General features: G+C 59.1%; 1 protein-coding gene across 1 annotated transcript; it reads left to right on the top strand.

Moving 5' to 3' along the window:
* Positions 1 to 243: 243 nt before the first annotated feature.
* Positions 244 to 13,044, top strand: XYLT2 (xylosyltransferase 2). Its single transcript, XM_041001194.1, has 11 exons — positions 244 to 459; positions 6,406 to 6,898; positions 7,154 to 7,329; positions 7,549 to 7,751; positions 8,049 to 8,129; positions 8,279 to 8,495; positions 8,595 to 8,771; positions 9,016 to 9,263; positions 9,582 to 9,777; positions 10,389 to 10,722; positions 11,917 to 13,044. Exons 1-11 carry the CDS (start codon positions 325 to 327, stop codon positions 12,237 to 12,239), a joined length of 2,583 nt encoding a protein of 860 aa, XP_040857128.1. The 5' UTR covers positions 244 to 324; the 3' UTR covers positions 12,240 to 13,044.
* The last annotated feature ends 785 nt before the right edge of the window (positions 13,045 to 13,829 follow it).

Below are 13,829 nucleotides of genomic sequence, written 5' to 3'. Positions count from 1 at the left end.
GCAGACCCTCGGCGCCCTCAGGACAATGAGTTTGCTGCTCAGGAGGACAGGATCACGGCGGAAGACGCGCAGCCGGCGAGCCGGGCGGGGAAGGCGGGCGGCGCACAGCTCCACGGCCGCGGCAGGCGCGGAGGGAGGGTCCACGGCCGCGGCAGGCGCGGAGGGAGGGTCCACGGCCCAGGCCCCGCCCCTGGCCCTGCCCCGGCGCGCTCCCGGCTAGTCACCCCAGGCAGGGTGGGAGGGGGCGGCTCGGCTCCGTGTCCGTGCGCGCGCCCGCGGCCAGGTTGCAGGGCTGGGCGCGCGCCCCGCGTCCCAGGCAGGAAGATGGTGGCGAGCGCGCGGGTGCAGAAGCTGGTGCGGCGCTACAAGCTGGCGATCGCCACGGCGCTGGCCATCCTGCTGCTGCAGGGCCTGGTGGTGTGGAGCTTCAGCGGCCTGGAGGAAGACGAGCCGGGAGAGGTGCTTGGGCAGCCAGGCGGGCAGACAGGCCGAGCGCGGGGGCGCGCGGGGTCCTGGCGGGGCTTGTTGGCCGCCCCAGAGGGGAATTGGGGCACTGGCCGCGTGCGTGCGGGACGCGGGCGGATGTCCGGAGCGGGTCAACCGGTCCCTTGTGTACCTTCTTCACTGGCGGGCCTGTAGGGGCTGCTTGCGGGGGTGGTGCGTGACCCGGAGGCCCCGGCCGCCGCCACAGGACTGGGGACTGGGGCGGGAGGAACGGGTCGAGTGGTGGGGTGGTCTCTGGCCTGCGAGGCGATGAAGGTCAGGCGCGGGGAACGGGACTGGGAGGCGGGGCTGGCCCCGAGCTTGCTCGGTGGTGGGGAGCCCCAGGCCAAACTTTGCAAAGTTGGGAGGGGGCGGGGGTGCGCGCGCCTTGGCGAAGGAGTGGGGCCGAGGGACCCTGGGCACGGTGCCCAGCCGTGTCTGGGAGGCTAGCGAGAGCGAACGGCGGGGAATGGAGCTGGGGTGGAATTCGGGCCTGTGACAGAGTGTGTGTGCCCAGGACTTGGGGATACGGTTTATGAACTAAAGAGAGAACTGGGTGTCTTCAAGGGGTGGCTTCCTTGGCCAGGGGTTTGAAGAACCTGGGTGATTCTTCAGGAGAGGATGGGAAGGAGAAGTGAGCTGGTGAGATGGCCTCAGGACATTAGGGAACTGGGGCAGGGGCCATCCAGGGCACCGGCTGGGAAGTTCCGGAGCGCTGGGGACTTCATCACTCAGGACTGAAGGGCTGTGGGCTGGAGGGACCACACCATAGTCCTATAATGTGGGCCAGTGGGGCAGGCACCCCTTCTCAACTTTGTTCTGTGCTGGGGCCTGGATACCTGCTTGCCCCATCCTCTTGGGCTTCTCTGTCTGTCAGGGTGACTGCTAAAGGGGACGTTCTGACCAGATCCCCTTCCTGTGCCAGGGCAGTCTGCAGGGCCTGGTGTAGAGCCTGAGGGAGAAGCTTGCCTGTTTCTTAAAGAGAGCTGGGAATCCTTTGAGACCCTAACTCCCAACAGGCGCCGAGGGTGGTAGATGAGCAGGCTGGCGCTGTGAGCGTGTTCGGTAGGAGGGTGAGCAGGACAAGAGTTTGAGAAGTGGGCAGGAAGGATGCTGTGTGAGACTGACTAGGCGGCGGAGGCCTTGAGGGGACTGGAGACCCTGCAGCACGTGAGCAGAGGTCAGCCACCTCTCCCGGGTAGCGGGGAGGGGCAGTGTGGTCAGAGCCCCTGAGTCATCTTAGAAACAGATGGCCCCGAGCTCCACAGACCCGTGGGTCCCCACATGGGCTCTGGGGCCCTGCTGCCCTGCCCGCCGTGGGGGGTGGCCACTTGGAGCAATGATGAGGTTGGGGGTGCCTGCTCTGGTCCACCTTCTCCTGCTGCTTCCTGACTGAGCTGGTGGCAGAATGCTGTGCTGTTCTAAGACCCCTGAGGCAGTCCTGGCAGCCTTGGTTGCTTGGACCCCCATGGTGAACCACCTCACCAGACTTCGGGGTTGCCAGGTGGCATGGTGTAGCGCTGAGGGAGGTGGGCCCCGAGGTGGGTCTGCCCTTGTCGGCACGCCGCTCCAGCTCTGCTGTCATGTAGATCCCTCTTTGTGCGTCTTCATCAGTAGCCCCCCTCAAAGTGGCGATTATAATAGCGCCTGGCATTGGATGATTACAGAGATTACATGAAAATGAGGCCTTCGAGCACTTGCAGGAGTTCCTGGCATGCACTAAGCTGTCAGTAAATAACTCTGATTATCTCAGCACTGTATCTTGGGAATAGAGATCCATTCATCTGAGTATTCATTCAACAAATACTTATTAAGTCCTGGGTGCTGTGCTCATGCTGGGGATACAGGAGAAATCATCTAAGGAATAGTCATGCTCCTTGCCATCTGCAGGGACCGATAGATGCTGACGGGGCGGGGGGGGAACTCCATAGGCTGACCAGGGAAAGTCTGAGGCCTGCAGGAAAGTCCGAGCTAAAGGCCCTGAGCTCCGGGGACTTAGCTGGGCACCTTGGGGACTGGACAGGAGGGCGTGGTGCTTGCCCCAAGGAAGGTTACATCCTACATAGCGGAAGAGACTACAGGAAGGAGCCGGGGTTTTATCCTGAGTACAGTGGGAGAGTGCGAAAGGGGTTTGAATAGCAAGGGGATCCGATGTATGCTGAAGAAGCTTGTTCTGCCCGGCCATGGAGGGGTGGAGCGGTGGAGTGGATGCCTTGGATGTTCACTCACCCTCGGAGAGCCGCTTGATGGTTCTCTTAATGTTCACAAACATCATCTCCCTACTCATTTGCAAGGCAGGCTGAGAAGTCTAGAGGGGGCAGCTGTGGGCGAGCGTTTCTATGCTGTGTCCCAGGAGGAGCTGGGAGGTGGCTTCCTCCTGTGGGGAGGGGACCTAAGGCCAGAGTGCATCCCCCAGCCCCCATCTGCAGTGTTCAGAGGGGATGGGATTCTGTCCACAGAGACAATTGGGGGTAGCCAAGCCTGGGTGCTCACAGGGATAGGCTTAGCAGGACGAGGGACCAGGATTGTGGGGGACAGCTGCCCACCAGTGCCTCCCATTCTGCGCTACTGCCTCTTGGTCCCCCAGCTTCCTCTGGGACTGTCCTTCTCAGGGTCAACCAGCTCCCTGCTGCAGTGCAGGGCACCGACATGCCTGTCTCCTCCCACATCCTGTCCCCCACCGCAGCCAGCCTGGCCCTGTGCCCTGTGCCCTGCCCTCCTGACCAGCTGCCTGACTTGCTGACACTGGCTTCTAATCTGGGCACCCACAGCTCTCTTCCACCTCTGCTCACCTTAAGTGTGGGGAAGTTTTTCTCTGGTGGGTGTGTGCGCAGGTCAGATACCACCAGTGGGGCTGCCATCCCCTTTCCTTGGTACAGAATTGGATTTGCTGCCTGTGATTGCAAGGGTCTTTTCTCCAATGGTATCCTCAGGGGCTTCTCAAGAAATCAGAGGGCTGTCTGGGCACAGGGCACCCAGGGCACAGATACGAATGTATAGAGGTGGGGTTGTGGCCTGCAGGTGGCTGTCCTTGACCTAACCACGCTTGAGGAAGAACGAGAGAAAGGTCCCAAGGAAGGTCAGGTGTAGCAAGAACCCAGCCCGGTGGAGGCCAAGATATATGGGGTATGGGGTTGCTCTCTGGACTTCACACTAGACCGTGTCCTGCCCTTCCAGTAATCATAATGAAAAGGACAGCAGCACTTATGAAAGGCTGTGCTTGTGCCGACAGCTTTCCGTTCACTCAGCATTCAGCAAATCCTTGCTGAGTGTCCACTGCTGCTGGCCACTGGGCTGCAGGAACATGTCAAGAGACAAACAGCTCTGCCCTGTGGTGCTGACAGTCTTGGGGACTTCAGAGTGGGAGGAGACGGGGACAGACGAGGAATAACACAACATAAATGGACAAATGTCAGGATGCTAAGAAGCTGTTCTGTGCTATGGGGACATCAAGCAGAAGCGGAGGGAGGGCTGGAGTCTTCAGCCCAGTTCAGGGGCTCAGGTGGGCCTCATGGAGATGATGCGACTGGAACAGAGAAATAAAGGAGGCAAGAGATGAGCTGGGGGTGTTGGACATGGGGGGCAACAGGTGAAAGGTCTGGAGGAAGGAGTGCTAGGGAAGATGGAGGGACACTGGGACGGCCACCCTGGCTGGCAGATGGGGGGTGGGGACATTGCATAAATGAGGCCCAAGGAGGTATCCGGAAGCCGCTCACCTGTTCTTATAGACTGTTTTTTACCTGGGAGAGGGAGTCCCAGGCAGTCTCGAGCAGAAGGGGAACTTCCGTGTGGATGGGAACAGTGGCTGTTATGACCAGAATGGACTCCAGGGGAACAAGAACAGGAGGAGCAGGGGGCCCAGGAGCCCAGGCAGGGGAAGTGGGAAGGGAACCCCAATAGCCCTTACTGATGGGTTCCTTGTAGGCTGTGAGGGGAAGTGAGCCACCAAAGCTGGCTGTGGCCTGAGTAGCTTACAGAGTAACCAATTGGGGACCTAGAACAGGAACAGCTGGGGAGGAAGAGCAGGTGTTGCCTTTGGCTTTGGGGGTTTGAGAGGTCTGTTATGTCCCCCAGGGAGTGTCAGGAGCCTGCAGGTCCACAGGGGAGCAGGCTGAGAGAGACATCCTGGACTCTCAGACTGAATGAGCATGCCTGGAAGGGATGGAGGAGGGTTTGCCTGGGGAACCTAGTGGAGGTGCCCGGAAGCAGAGAGGGGGGGGTCAGGAGGAAGAGGCTCTGGGCTGAAGCTGGAGAGGATTTACTGGACAAGGCTGAGGGCTAGGCCCCCTCCTCTCTCCCTCTAGGCTCTTGGGCATGCTTCAGTTCACTGGAGACACACTCATTCCTGGGGACAGAGGTGACTGCTGGGGACTTGGCAGAGCTGAATGCAGAGCCCTGCTCACTCCAGAGCATTCCTGTCTCCTGTACCTCCCTGATCCTCTGTCCCTTCCCCTCCAGTCTCCCCCACATCAGCCACCAGGGTCCTGTGCATCAGTTACTGCATCCGCTATGCAGGCGCCGGAGTGGCAGAGCTGCCAGGGCTCTGCTGGGATGAGGGGAGCAGGTGCCACATTCTCACAGCTCAGCACATCCCACTCCAGGGGCAGGCAGGGTGGCTGTGGTCTGGCCTGGCAGGGAAGGAGAGGAGGGTGGGTACCCAAGTTGTGCACATGTGACTGGGGCCATGTAGAAGCATGGCTGTTGTCAGGAGCACCGGGAGCAGGGGTGCGATAACATGGCACACAGCACACAGGTGCCACAGCTTCTGGGTTCCTCTTGAGAGGAAGCCCACGAGTGCAAGTGCCAGGAGGGGACAATTTTCGGCCACAGGTGCCTTCAGGTTCAGGCCTACTCTCCAGCTGGGGATGGAGCGTGGCTGCACTGGACCTGCAAGCAGTCTTTGCTCTGCGGTCTCCTTCTGTGCTGGCCGGGCCTTCTTCAGTGCACTGTGGGTTGCAGCTCATCCCACCCTGCTCCCCTGACACACAGGGGCACCACCAGTGACTTGCTTGTGTTATATCCAGATTTTGAGATCCCCAGAAATCATCAGGAGCCTGAAGTTGATGCAAATGCATAAGGGCAATTTATTCAGGTTGGCCTGGGCTCCCAGCCTTCACCCAGCCCAGCAGGACTGGGGAAGAGAGAGAGCCCTGAGGTTGCACAGCACAGGGTTTTATACACTTCAGGCCAATTCTACACAAATTCCACAGTCATGATTCATCAATTTAACTGTTAATTTAAAAAAAAAAAGAGCAAGTTGGCAGGCTTCTATTGGTGGGCTTGAAGCAAGCAACTTTCAAATAGTACAAACTGGTGGGTTGTGGGGTAGTGAGTAAGTTTTATCTAAAAAGCACACCAGGGGCCTCCTTCCTGAAGAGTGCTCTGCCTACGTAACCTGTCAGGTGTCACATAGGCTGTCAGTCCTGGAGTTCACACAGCCCCCCAAGCCATGCAAACAAGGCAGAAACCACAAAAGCAGAAGACACTGAGGTTCTTTACTTGCATCCTGCGTTCCATCCCACAACCATCACCGGGCACTGAGGTTTCAACTCCGTTCCTCCCTTCTAGGCCAAGCCGTTTCCCTTGTCTAACAGCCAGCCCCAGTGACTTGGCCAGTACTTGAGCCTGCAGCATGCTTTGGATTTGCTTAGAAATGCCTGTTGTCTGAGGAACAGTCTCTTCCTAGCCAGCCCCATTGGCGGTGGCAGGTCTTTGGCTAATTTGCTATGCCCACCATGCCATCTGTGCGCTGATGTGGGAATGGGTGTGATGGAGTGCGGGCCTGTGTTTTCTTGGCTATGGGCCCTGGAGGTGTCCGATGAGTGACAGTGCCATTTGCACATACAGCATCCTCGGGTGGGCAGGAGCGAGAAGTGATGAATGATGGCACCCAGTGACCTAGGTCCCCCATGTCTTTTACAGAAAGGAAGACAGAGGAAGCCCAGACCCCTGGACCCCGGCGAGGGCTCTAAGGACACGGACAGTTCAGCGGGGCGGCGAGGCAGTCCTGGGAGAAGGCACGGGCGCTGGCGGGGCCGCCCTGAGAGTCTGGGTGTGCCTGTGGCCAAGGTGGTCCGGGCAGTAACCAGCCGGCACAGAGCCAGCCGGCGGGTCCCGCCTGCCCCACCCCCAGAAGCCCCAGGCCGTCAGAACCTGAGTGGGGCAGCAGCTGGAGATGCCCCCGTTGGGGCAGCTGGCTTCCCACCACATGGAGATACAGGAAGTGTGGAGGGCGCCCCGCAGCCCACGGACAACAGCTTCACCCCCAAGTGCGAGATCGTGGGCAAGGATGCGTTGTCTGCACTGGCCCGGGCCAGTACCAAGCAGTGCCAGCAGGAGATTGCCAACGTGGTGTGCCTGCATCAGGCAGGCAGCCTCATGCCCAAGACTGTGCCCCGGCACTGCCAGCTGGCGGGTGAGGCACGGGGGGGAGGAGGCACTCCAGCCCTTCCCAGCCATGGGTAGGGGACATAGCATGGCCCAGGTCCCCACTCTACCCCTTGTCTTCAGAGGGGCCCCTCCCCAGTTTGCTGGCTAAGTGTACTGAGTAGCAGACCCAGCAGGCTTTAAGCCTGGGTCTCTTTGGTTGGAAAGCAGGCTCCTCTCCCCATCTCCCTCCTACCCTGGGATCTGTGGTGGGCCTCACCCACGCCCCTGTTCCCTACTGCAGGAAAGATGAGCCCTGGCACCCAATGGGACGAGGCCCGGGCCCAGCAGCCCATGGATGGCCGGCCTGTGCGAATCGCCTACATGCTGGTGGTTCATGGCCGTGCTGTGCGCCAGCTGAAGCGGCTCCTCAAGGCCGTCTACCATAAGCAGCACTTCTTTTATATTCACGTGGACCAGGTACGGGAGTTGGAGGAGGACCCAGGCTGACTGGACAGCAGAGCCATGGAAGGTCACATGACTCAGTTCCAGTGGCCTAGAGATGGGGGAGCAGCCACCCACAAGGTGGCACAGTGTGTTAGGAGCTGGTATTGGCCTCGACTTTCCTACATCCAGGGTGATGGGGTAGGTTTGTACTGCTGGGACCCCACCTGCTAAAAGTACCCTCTTCTCCTCCAGCGCTCCAACTACTTGCACCGGGAGGTGGTAGAACTGGCCCAGCAATACGAGAATGTGCGGGTGACACCTTGGCGCATGGTCACCATCTGGGGCGGGGCCAGCCTCTTGCGCATGTACCTGCGGAGCATGCGGGACCTGCTGGAGGTGCCTGGCTGGACCTGGGACTTCTTCATCAACCTCAGTGCCACCGACTATCCAACCAGGTATGGAGAGGGGAGCCAGGCTCTCCCAGCTGTGTTTAGGGGAGAGGACTGGGGATTACAAGAGCTGGAAACAGGGGAGGGACCAGAGGTCTGTCCCTGGATTTCCACATCAGACAAGGGTGGTTGAACAATGGGCCCACTACTCCAGAGCACCAGACAGGGCCAGAGCACATGTCCATAGCTCTCAGGAACAAAGTTACAGTGAAGGTCAAAAGTGCTGGGTAGAGTCTGCCCAGGGCCAGTGACCGAGCATCTGCCTCTCACGCAGCCGTGTCACCATCCTCATTCTCTTGCCAGGACCAATGAGGAGCTGGTGGCATTCCTGTCCAAGAACCGGGACAAGAATTTCCTCAAATCACATGGGCGGGACAATTCCAGGTGAGGGGCTTTGGAGGAGGCCCTGGGGCTGCTATCTTGTCACAACTCCTCCTTCACAGCCCCACCCTGGGTTACAAAATCACCAGCGTAATCCCACAGGGAACCCCGACTGCCAGGCAGGACCCTCAGCCTTTCCGGCTCCCCCCCAGGTTCATCAAGAAACAGGGACTCGACCGGCTCTTCCATGAGTGCGACTCGCACATGTGGCGTCTGGGCGAGCGGCAGATCCCCGCGGGCATCGTGGTGGACGGCGGCTCGGACTGGTTCGTACTCACACGCAGCTTTGTGGAGTATGTGGTGTACACCAACGACCCGCTCGTGGCCCAGCTACGCCAGTTCTACACCTACACGCTGCTCCCTGCTGAGGTGGGCGACTCGGGCGGGTGTGAGAACTGGGCTGGGCGGGACCCGCAGCAGCTCACTCACTCTCTCCCCGACCCCACCCTCTCCCCTGCCACCCTGCAGTCCTTCTTCCACACGGTACTGGAGAACAGCCCAGCCTGTGAGAGCCTTGTGGATAACAACCTGCGGGTTACCAACTGGAACCGCAAACTGGGCTGCAAGTGCCAGTACAAGCACATCGTGGACTGGTGCGGCTGCTCCCCCAATGATTTCAAGCCTCAGGACTTCCTACGGCTGCAGGTGCGGGCCTGTGGCTTCCCACAGGCTGCCTCTAGCTAGGCCTTCACCCTGACTCACCACTGCAAACTCTGTAGGTTCAGAAAAGCAGGAGGGAGCAGTCAGTCTGGGGGGTGGAGGGAGGTTGTGCCTTTGGGTCTGGGGCTGAAAGAGCAGTGGGGAGAGCTCAGGGGGTGGCCTTCAGGCAGTGCTGGTGAGGATCCTGGGCCTGTAGCATTTTGACCTTTCCTGTCTTTCCTCCCTCCAGCAAGTATCCAGACCTACCTTCTTTGCCCGGAAGTTTGAATCCACCGTGAACCAGGAGGTCCTGGAGATCCTGGACTTTCACTTGTACGGCAGCTACCCTCCCGGCACACCAGCCCTTAAGGCCTACTGGGAGAACATCTACGATGCAGCTGATGGCCCCGGAGGGCTCAGTGACGTCATGCTCACCGCTTATGCCTCCTTTGCCCGCCTCAGCCTGCGCCATGCCGCCACCGCCACCCCACTCTGCAGGTGAGACCTCTCTCCAGACATAGAATAGGGTCCCAGGGTGCCCCTACTACAGGGATGCCAATCAGAAGGAGAACAACCCCTGCCCACAGCCAGTCCTCTTCACCTCCACCCCCATTCTGAGGCAGACAGATGTGAAAACAAAAAAGAAAAGTTGAATGAAGGGAGGCAAGGGTCAGGTGCATAGGGGGGATGGGAGCTGAGATTGGGGCAAAGGAAGTACCTGGGGCTGGGACTCCCCCAGTAACCCTTTTCCTGGGACTCGGGCTGGATTGGGTGTGCTGATGGCGTCTCCCTTTCTCCCCGCTGGAACCTTCTTAGGTTTGAGCCCAGGGGCTCGCCGTCCAGCGTGCACCTGTATTTCTATGACGACCATTTCCAGGGCTACCTGGTGACGCAGGCGGTGCAGCCCTCAGCCCAGGGGCCGGAGGAGACACTTGAGATGTGGCTGATGCCCCAGGGGTCGCTGAAGCTGTTGGGGCGCAATGACCAGCCCAGCCGGCTCCAGAGTTTGGAGGTAAGACAGGTCATCCCCTTGCTTTCTCCTGAGCACCCCCACAGTGCTGCTTCCAAAGAGGGTAGTGGGAGAGGGGGCCCCCTGGGGAGGGTGAGGACCCTGTCAGGCCTTCATGCACTGGGGTTTCTGGTTCTTCTTGCCTTGTGTAGATGCCACCTACAGGTGCACCTGTGTCACTCTCTGCAGGCACATTCTGGGGAGCACACAGGACATGCAAGGGGTAAAGGAGGAGTTGTCAGCGCTACTACACCCTATATCTGGGCCTCAAGCTGCAGTGATTTCTTTTTAAGGGATGGGACATCCCCGGGTCGGAGGGAAAGCTGTTTTAAATGTTGCCCCTGTATCTTCAGCTTCATGTGGCAGTACCCTCTGTACGGGGCCTCGAACTTCATCTCCTTTTCCCCACCATGGGAAGGCAGCTCAGGATGGAAGCCAAGGGCCAATGTCCGAGCTGGGAGAGAGCAGTAATGCTCTCTTAGTCTGACCTCTTTGTTTCGCAGATGGGGAAACTGAGGCCCAGAGACAGTGACAGGCCTGAGGGTGCCCAGTGAGAGGCAGTGTCAGAGAAGGACGTGCCCCGGGCTCCTGTCCTACTGCCTCCCTCCCTACAGGTCGGCACCGAGTGGGATCCCAAAGAGCGAATTTTCCGGAACTTTGGGGGGTTGATGGGGCCATTGGATGAGCCCGTAGCCATGCAGCGCTGGGCCCGCGGTCCAAACCTCACGGCAACTGTAGTGTGGATTGACCCGACCTATGTGGTAGCTACGTCCTACGACATCACCGTGGATGCCGAGACTGAGGTGACGCAGTACAAGCCTCCGCTGAGCCGGCCCCTGAGGCCGGGGGCCTGGACTGTTCGGCTACTTCAGTTCTGGGAGCCTCTCGGCGAGACCCGCTTCCTTGTGCTGCCCTTGACCTTCAACCGCAAACTACCTCTCAGGAAAGGTGAGGACCTGGTTCCCAGGTGAGGACCAAAGCCAAATGTAAGGAGTCCCAGGGGTGGCAGCCCAGAGGTGTCCTGGAACCGGTGAAGTGGGGGAGCTCTGCCCCAGGCTGTGGCAGACAGGGGCACTTCAGAACCAGGTGGACTTGGGTGTGGAACAGAACTCTAACTTTACTGGGCTTTTGCTTTGGAAACAGCCTGGCCTTCCCAGGTCTCAAGCTTGTCAGAGTCAGAAGGAGATGCAGGCAGATCTGGGGGTGTTGCCTCCATACCCTCTGTGGATGAACCCTGGGCTTGCCCTCTGTCCATCTGTCTACATGTGGCCACATGGTGTGGAGGAAGCAGACCACAGGCTCTCTGCATCCTGGCTGCGTGGCCTGCGGACAGCCTTTGTGACCCACCAGCCCAGTCACCTGCCTGTGCCTTGCGGCAGGCCAGCCTCACATGGTCCTCCACCCACTGGCTGGAGGCTCAGCATGCCGGCCGGCCGGGTTGCCGAAGGGCCTGAAGGACAGACCTCCTGCATCTCACAATCCCCCAGAGATGATGGGGATGAGGGTGTGGCGAGCGATGGCCAGTATGCAGTAGGTGTTTAATAGGTAGAAGTTGTCTTTTCCTACCACTTGTTAGAACAGGAGGGTGGTAAGGGGTGCTGCCATACCCCCAGCCCGCTGGAACTTCCAGCCTAGGGAGGAAGGCAGGTTAGGGGCCAGCTCCTCAGCAGGTGAGGACAGGGTTCCTGAGCTTCAAAATGAAGTTAGAAGAGGGTTTTAAGCAGGCCAGAGCTGCAGGGGTCCTGGTGCGGGAAGCAAACAGGCGGGGCTGGATGTGCAGGGATGTGGTGTCAGGACAGCTGGCAAGGCGGGTGCAAGGCTGAGCTGAGGCTTTGGAGGGCTCTGGGAGCCACTGACAGTGGTCAGGAAGGCAGGGATGTCCCAAACCAGATTGCTGCCAGATTTTCTAAAATTCACTATTTTATTTAGTCCCAAAGTGAGGAAATCAGGGTTGAACGCTATGGTTTTATAAAACTAACAGTGGTATAAGCACACAGAGTTCTTTGGATCACTACTGGGTCATTCAGGAAGAGGTGATTCAGAGGTAACAGGTGAGGGCAAAAGTGGGGTTCTGGGGTGCAACTTCTGTGCCCAGGCCTCCTGGGCTGGGCTGTGCTCACTTTGTGTTCCCCTTGCCCCCAGATGATGCCAGCTGGCTGCACGCAGGCCCACCCCACAACGAGTACATGGAACAGAGTTTCCAGGGCCTCAGCAGCATCCTGAACCTGCCTCAGCCGGAGCCAGTGGAAGAGGCTGCCCGGCGGCATGCGGAGCTCACAGGCTCCGAGCTTGAGGTCTGGACAGACAGCGAACTGAGCAGCTTCTGGTCTGTGGCAGGACTGTGTGCCACAGGCCCATCCACCTGCCCCTCGCTGGAGCCCTGCAGACTGACAAGCTGGAGCTCAATGTCCCCCGACCCCAAGTCAGAGCTGGGACCTGTCAAAGCAGACGGGCGACTCAGGTAGCAGGGCCCCAGCCAGCACCCCCGGAGGTCCGGGGAGAATTGCACCTTACAGACACTGGGTGGGGAGGGGGCCGTGCCCTCCTCCCACAGACAGGAGCCAGTGGCTCTGGTGGCACCCCCGTTTCAGCCATGGAGAACCTGCAGATTGGGCAGGGCGGGCTGAAGAGTGCAAGCCACTGGAGGCTTGGCAGGGATGGGGGAAAGAGGGCTCCTGCAACATTCCCTGCCCTGCTCTTCCTCCCCTGCCTCTCAAGTTTGTATTTTTTTAATTATTATTATTTAAAAAAAATGGACAGTGGAGGGAGGACCTCAAGACACAAGACGTGCAATAGGGTGGCAGCAGGGAGCAAGGACTTCTGGATCCCTGTGCTGTTGTTTGGGATGAGGTTGGGTCGGCCTCGTGCTCCAGGGCCTTGTCCCCGGGCATGGGTGGGTGGGTTTTGCAGCTATGCCCACCACCACCCCCCCAGTGGCTTGGGGGCCCAGAGAATGGCTTGGTGGTTTTTTGGTGGAGGGGGCACCACAGAGCTGGGCTCTTGTGGGACAGCCCCTCCTCGTGTAGCCAGGAGATGCTCAAGGGGGGACAGGACTCACTTTAGGCTTCCCAGCAGGAATTGGAGCCTTCCAGAGCAATGCACATTCATCCAGGGATGCCCAGGGTCACCCTGGAGGCATGAGCCCTTCTGAGCAGAGTCTGGGTGGGCTGTCAGGAGGAGCTGGAGCAGCATTGTGCCTGAAGCTCAGTGTCAAGTCTGAAATATGCAACAGAGGAAATATATCTCTATCTCTAAACACAGCCTCTGTGTCGTTCCTCCTGGGCGGCACAGGCCACCTCTGTGTCCTGGGCTTTTGACAGTCTGGCAGAAGTGCAGTTGCCATCCCCTGGAGAACCACAAGGGGGCGCAGCATCCATCTGACGGAGCTCCCTCTTCTGAGGGGCAGGCCAGCCCAGAGAGGGTGGGCGATTTTCTCAGGACAGAGTGACTCAAGCTTCGTCCTGCAGTGCCCCGGCCCAGCCAGCACTCCTTCACCTGTGCCTCCAGCCAGGCAGAGGTTCTGGTGATGTTCTGGCTTCAACATCACCAGGACACAGCCTGCCCTGTGGAGCACCGTCAGGGACACAAAGCAATCCTAGCATGGCCTGTGGTGGTTGTCACCAAGCTTATCCCCTTGGGGACAAAAGAGGTGGCTTGCATCCACAGCCACTGCTCTAGGATGCTAAAAAGCCCATCTCTCTCTCTCTTTTTTAAAGATTTATTTATTTTTATTGGAAAGTCAGATACACAGAGAGAAGGAGAGGCAGAGAGGAAGATCTTCCATCTGATGATTCACTCCCCAGGTGACCGCAATGTCCGGTGCTACGCCTATCTGAAGCCAGGAGCCCGGAGCCTCTTCCAGGTCTCCCATGAGGGTGCAGGGTCCCAAGGCTTTGGGTCATCCTCGACTACTTTCCCAGGCCACAAGCAGGGAACTGGATGGAAAGTGGAACAGCCGGGATTAGAACTGGCGCCCATACAGGATCCCGGCACGTTCAAGATGAGGACTTTAGCCACTAGGCCATCGCGCCGGGCCCAAAGCCCATCTCTTTTTA

This window comes from Ochotona curzoniae, unplaced genomic scaffold, assembly GCF_017591425.1.
Source record: "Ochotona curzoniae isolate NIBS_2020 unplaced genomic scaffold, NIBS_Ocur_1.0 scaffold_2453, whole genome shotgun sequence".
NCBI classification, from domain to species: Eukaryota; Metazoa; Chordata; class Mammalia; order Lagomorpha; family Ochotonidae; genus Ochotona; species Ochotona curzoniae.
Note: the sequence above shows the minus strand (reverse complement) of the source record. Positions and strands in the feature narration are given on the sequence as shown.

Bases quoted from the DNA above. Each gene is read 5' to 3' on its own strand.
- XYLT2 (XM_041001194.1), top strand. From the start codon at position 325: ATGGTGGCGAGCGCGCGGGTGCAGAAGCTGGTGCGGCGCTACAAGCTG. The intron at 8,130-8,278 runs GTGAGGGGCTTT...GCTCCCCCCCAG, and splicing joins CATGGGCGGGACAATTCCAG to GTTCATCAAGAAACAGGGAC. The intron at 9,264-9,581 runs GTGAGACCTCTC...GAACCTTCTTAG, and splicing joins ACCGCCACCCCACTCTGCAG to GTTTGAGCCCAGGGGCTCGC.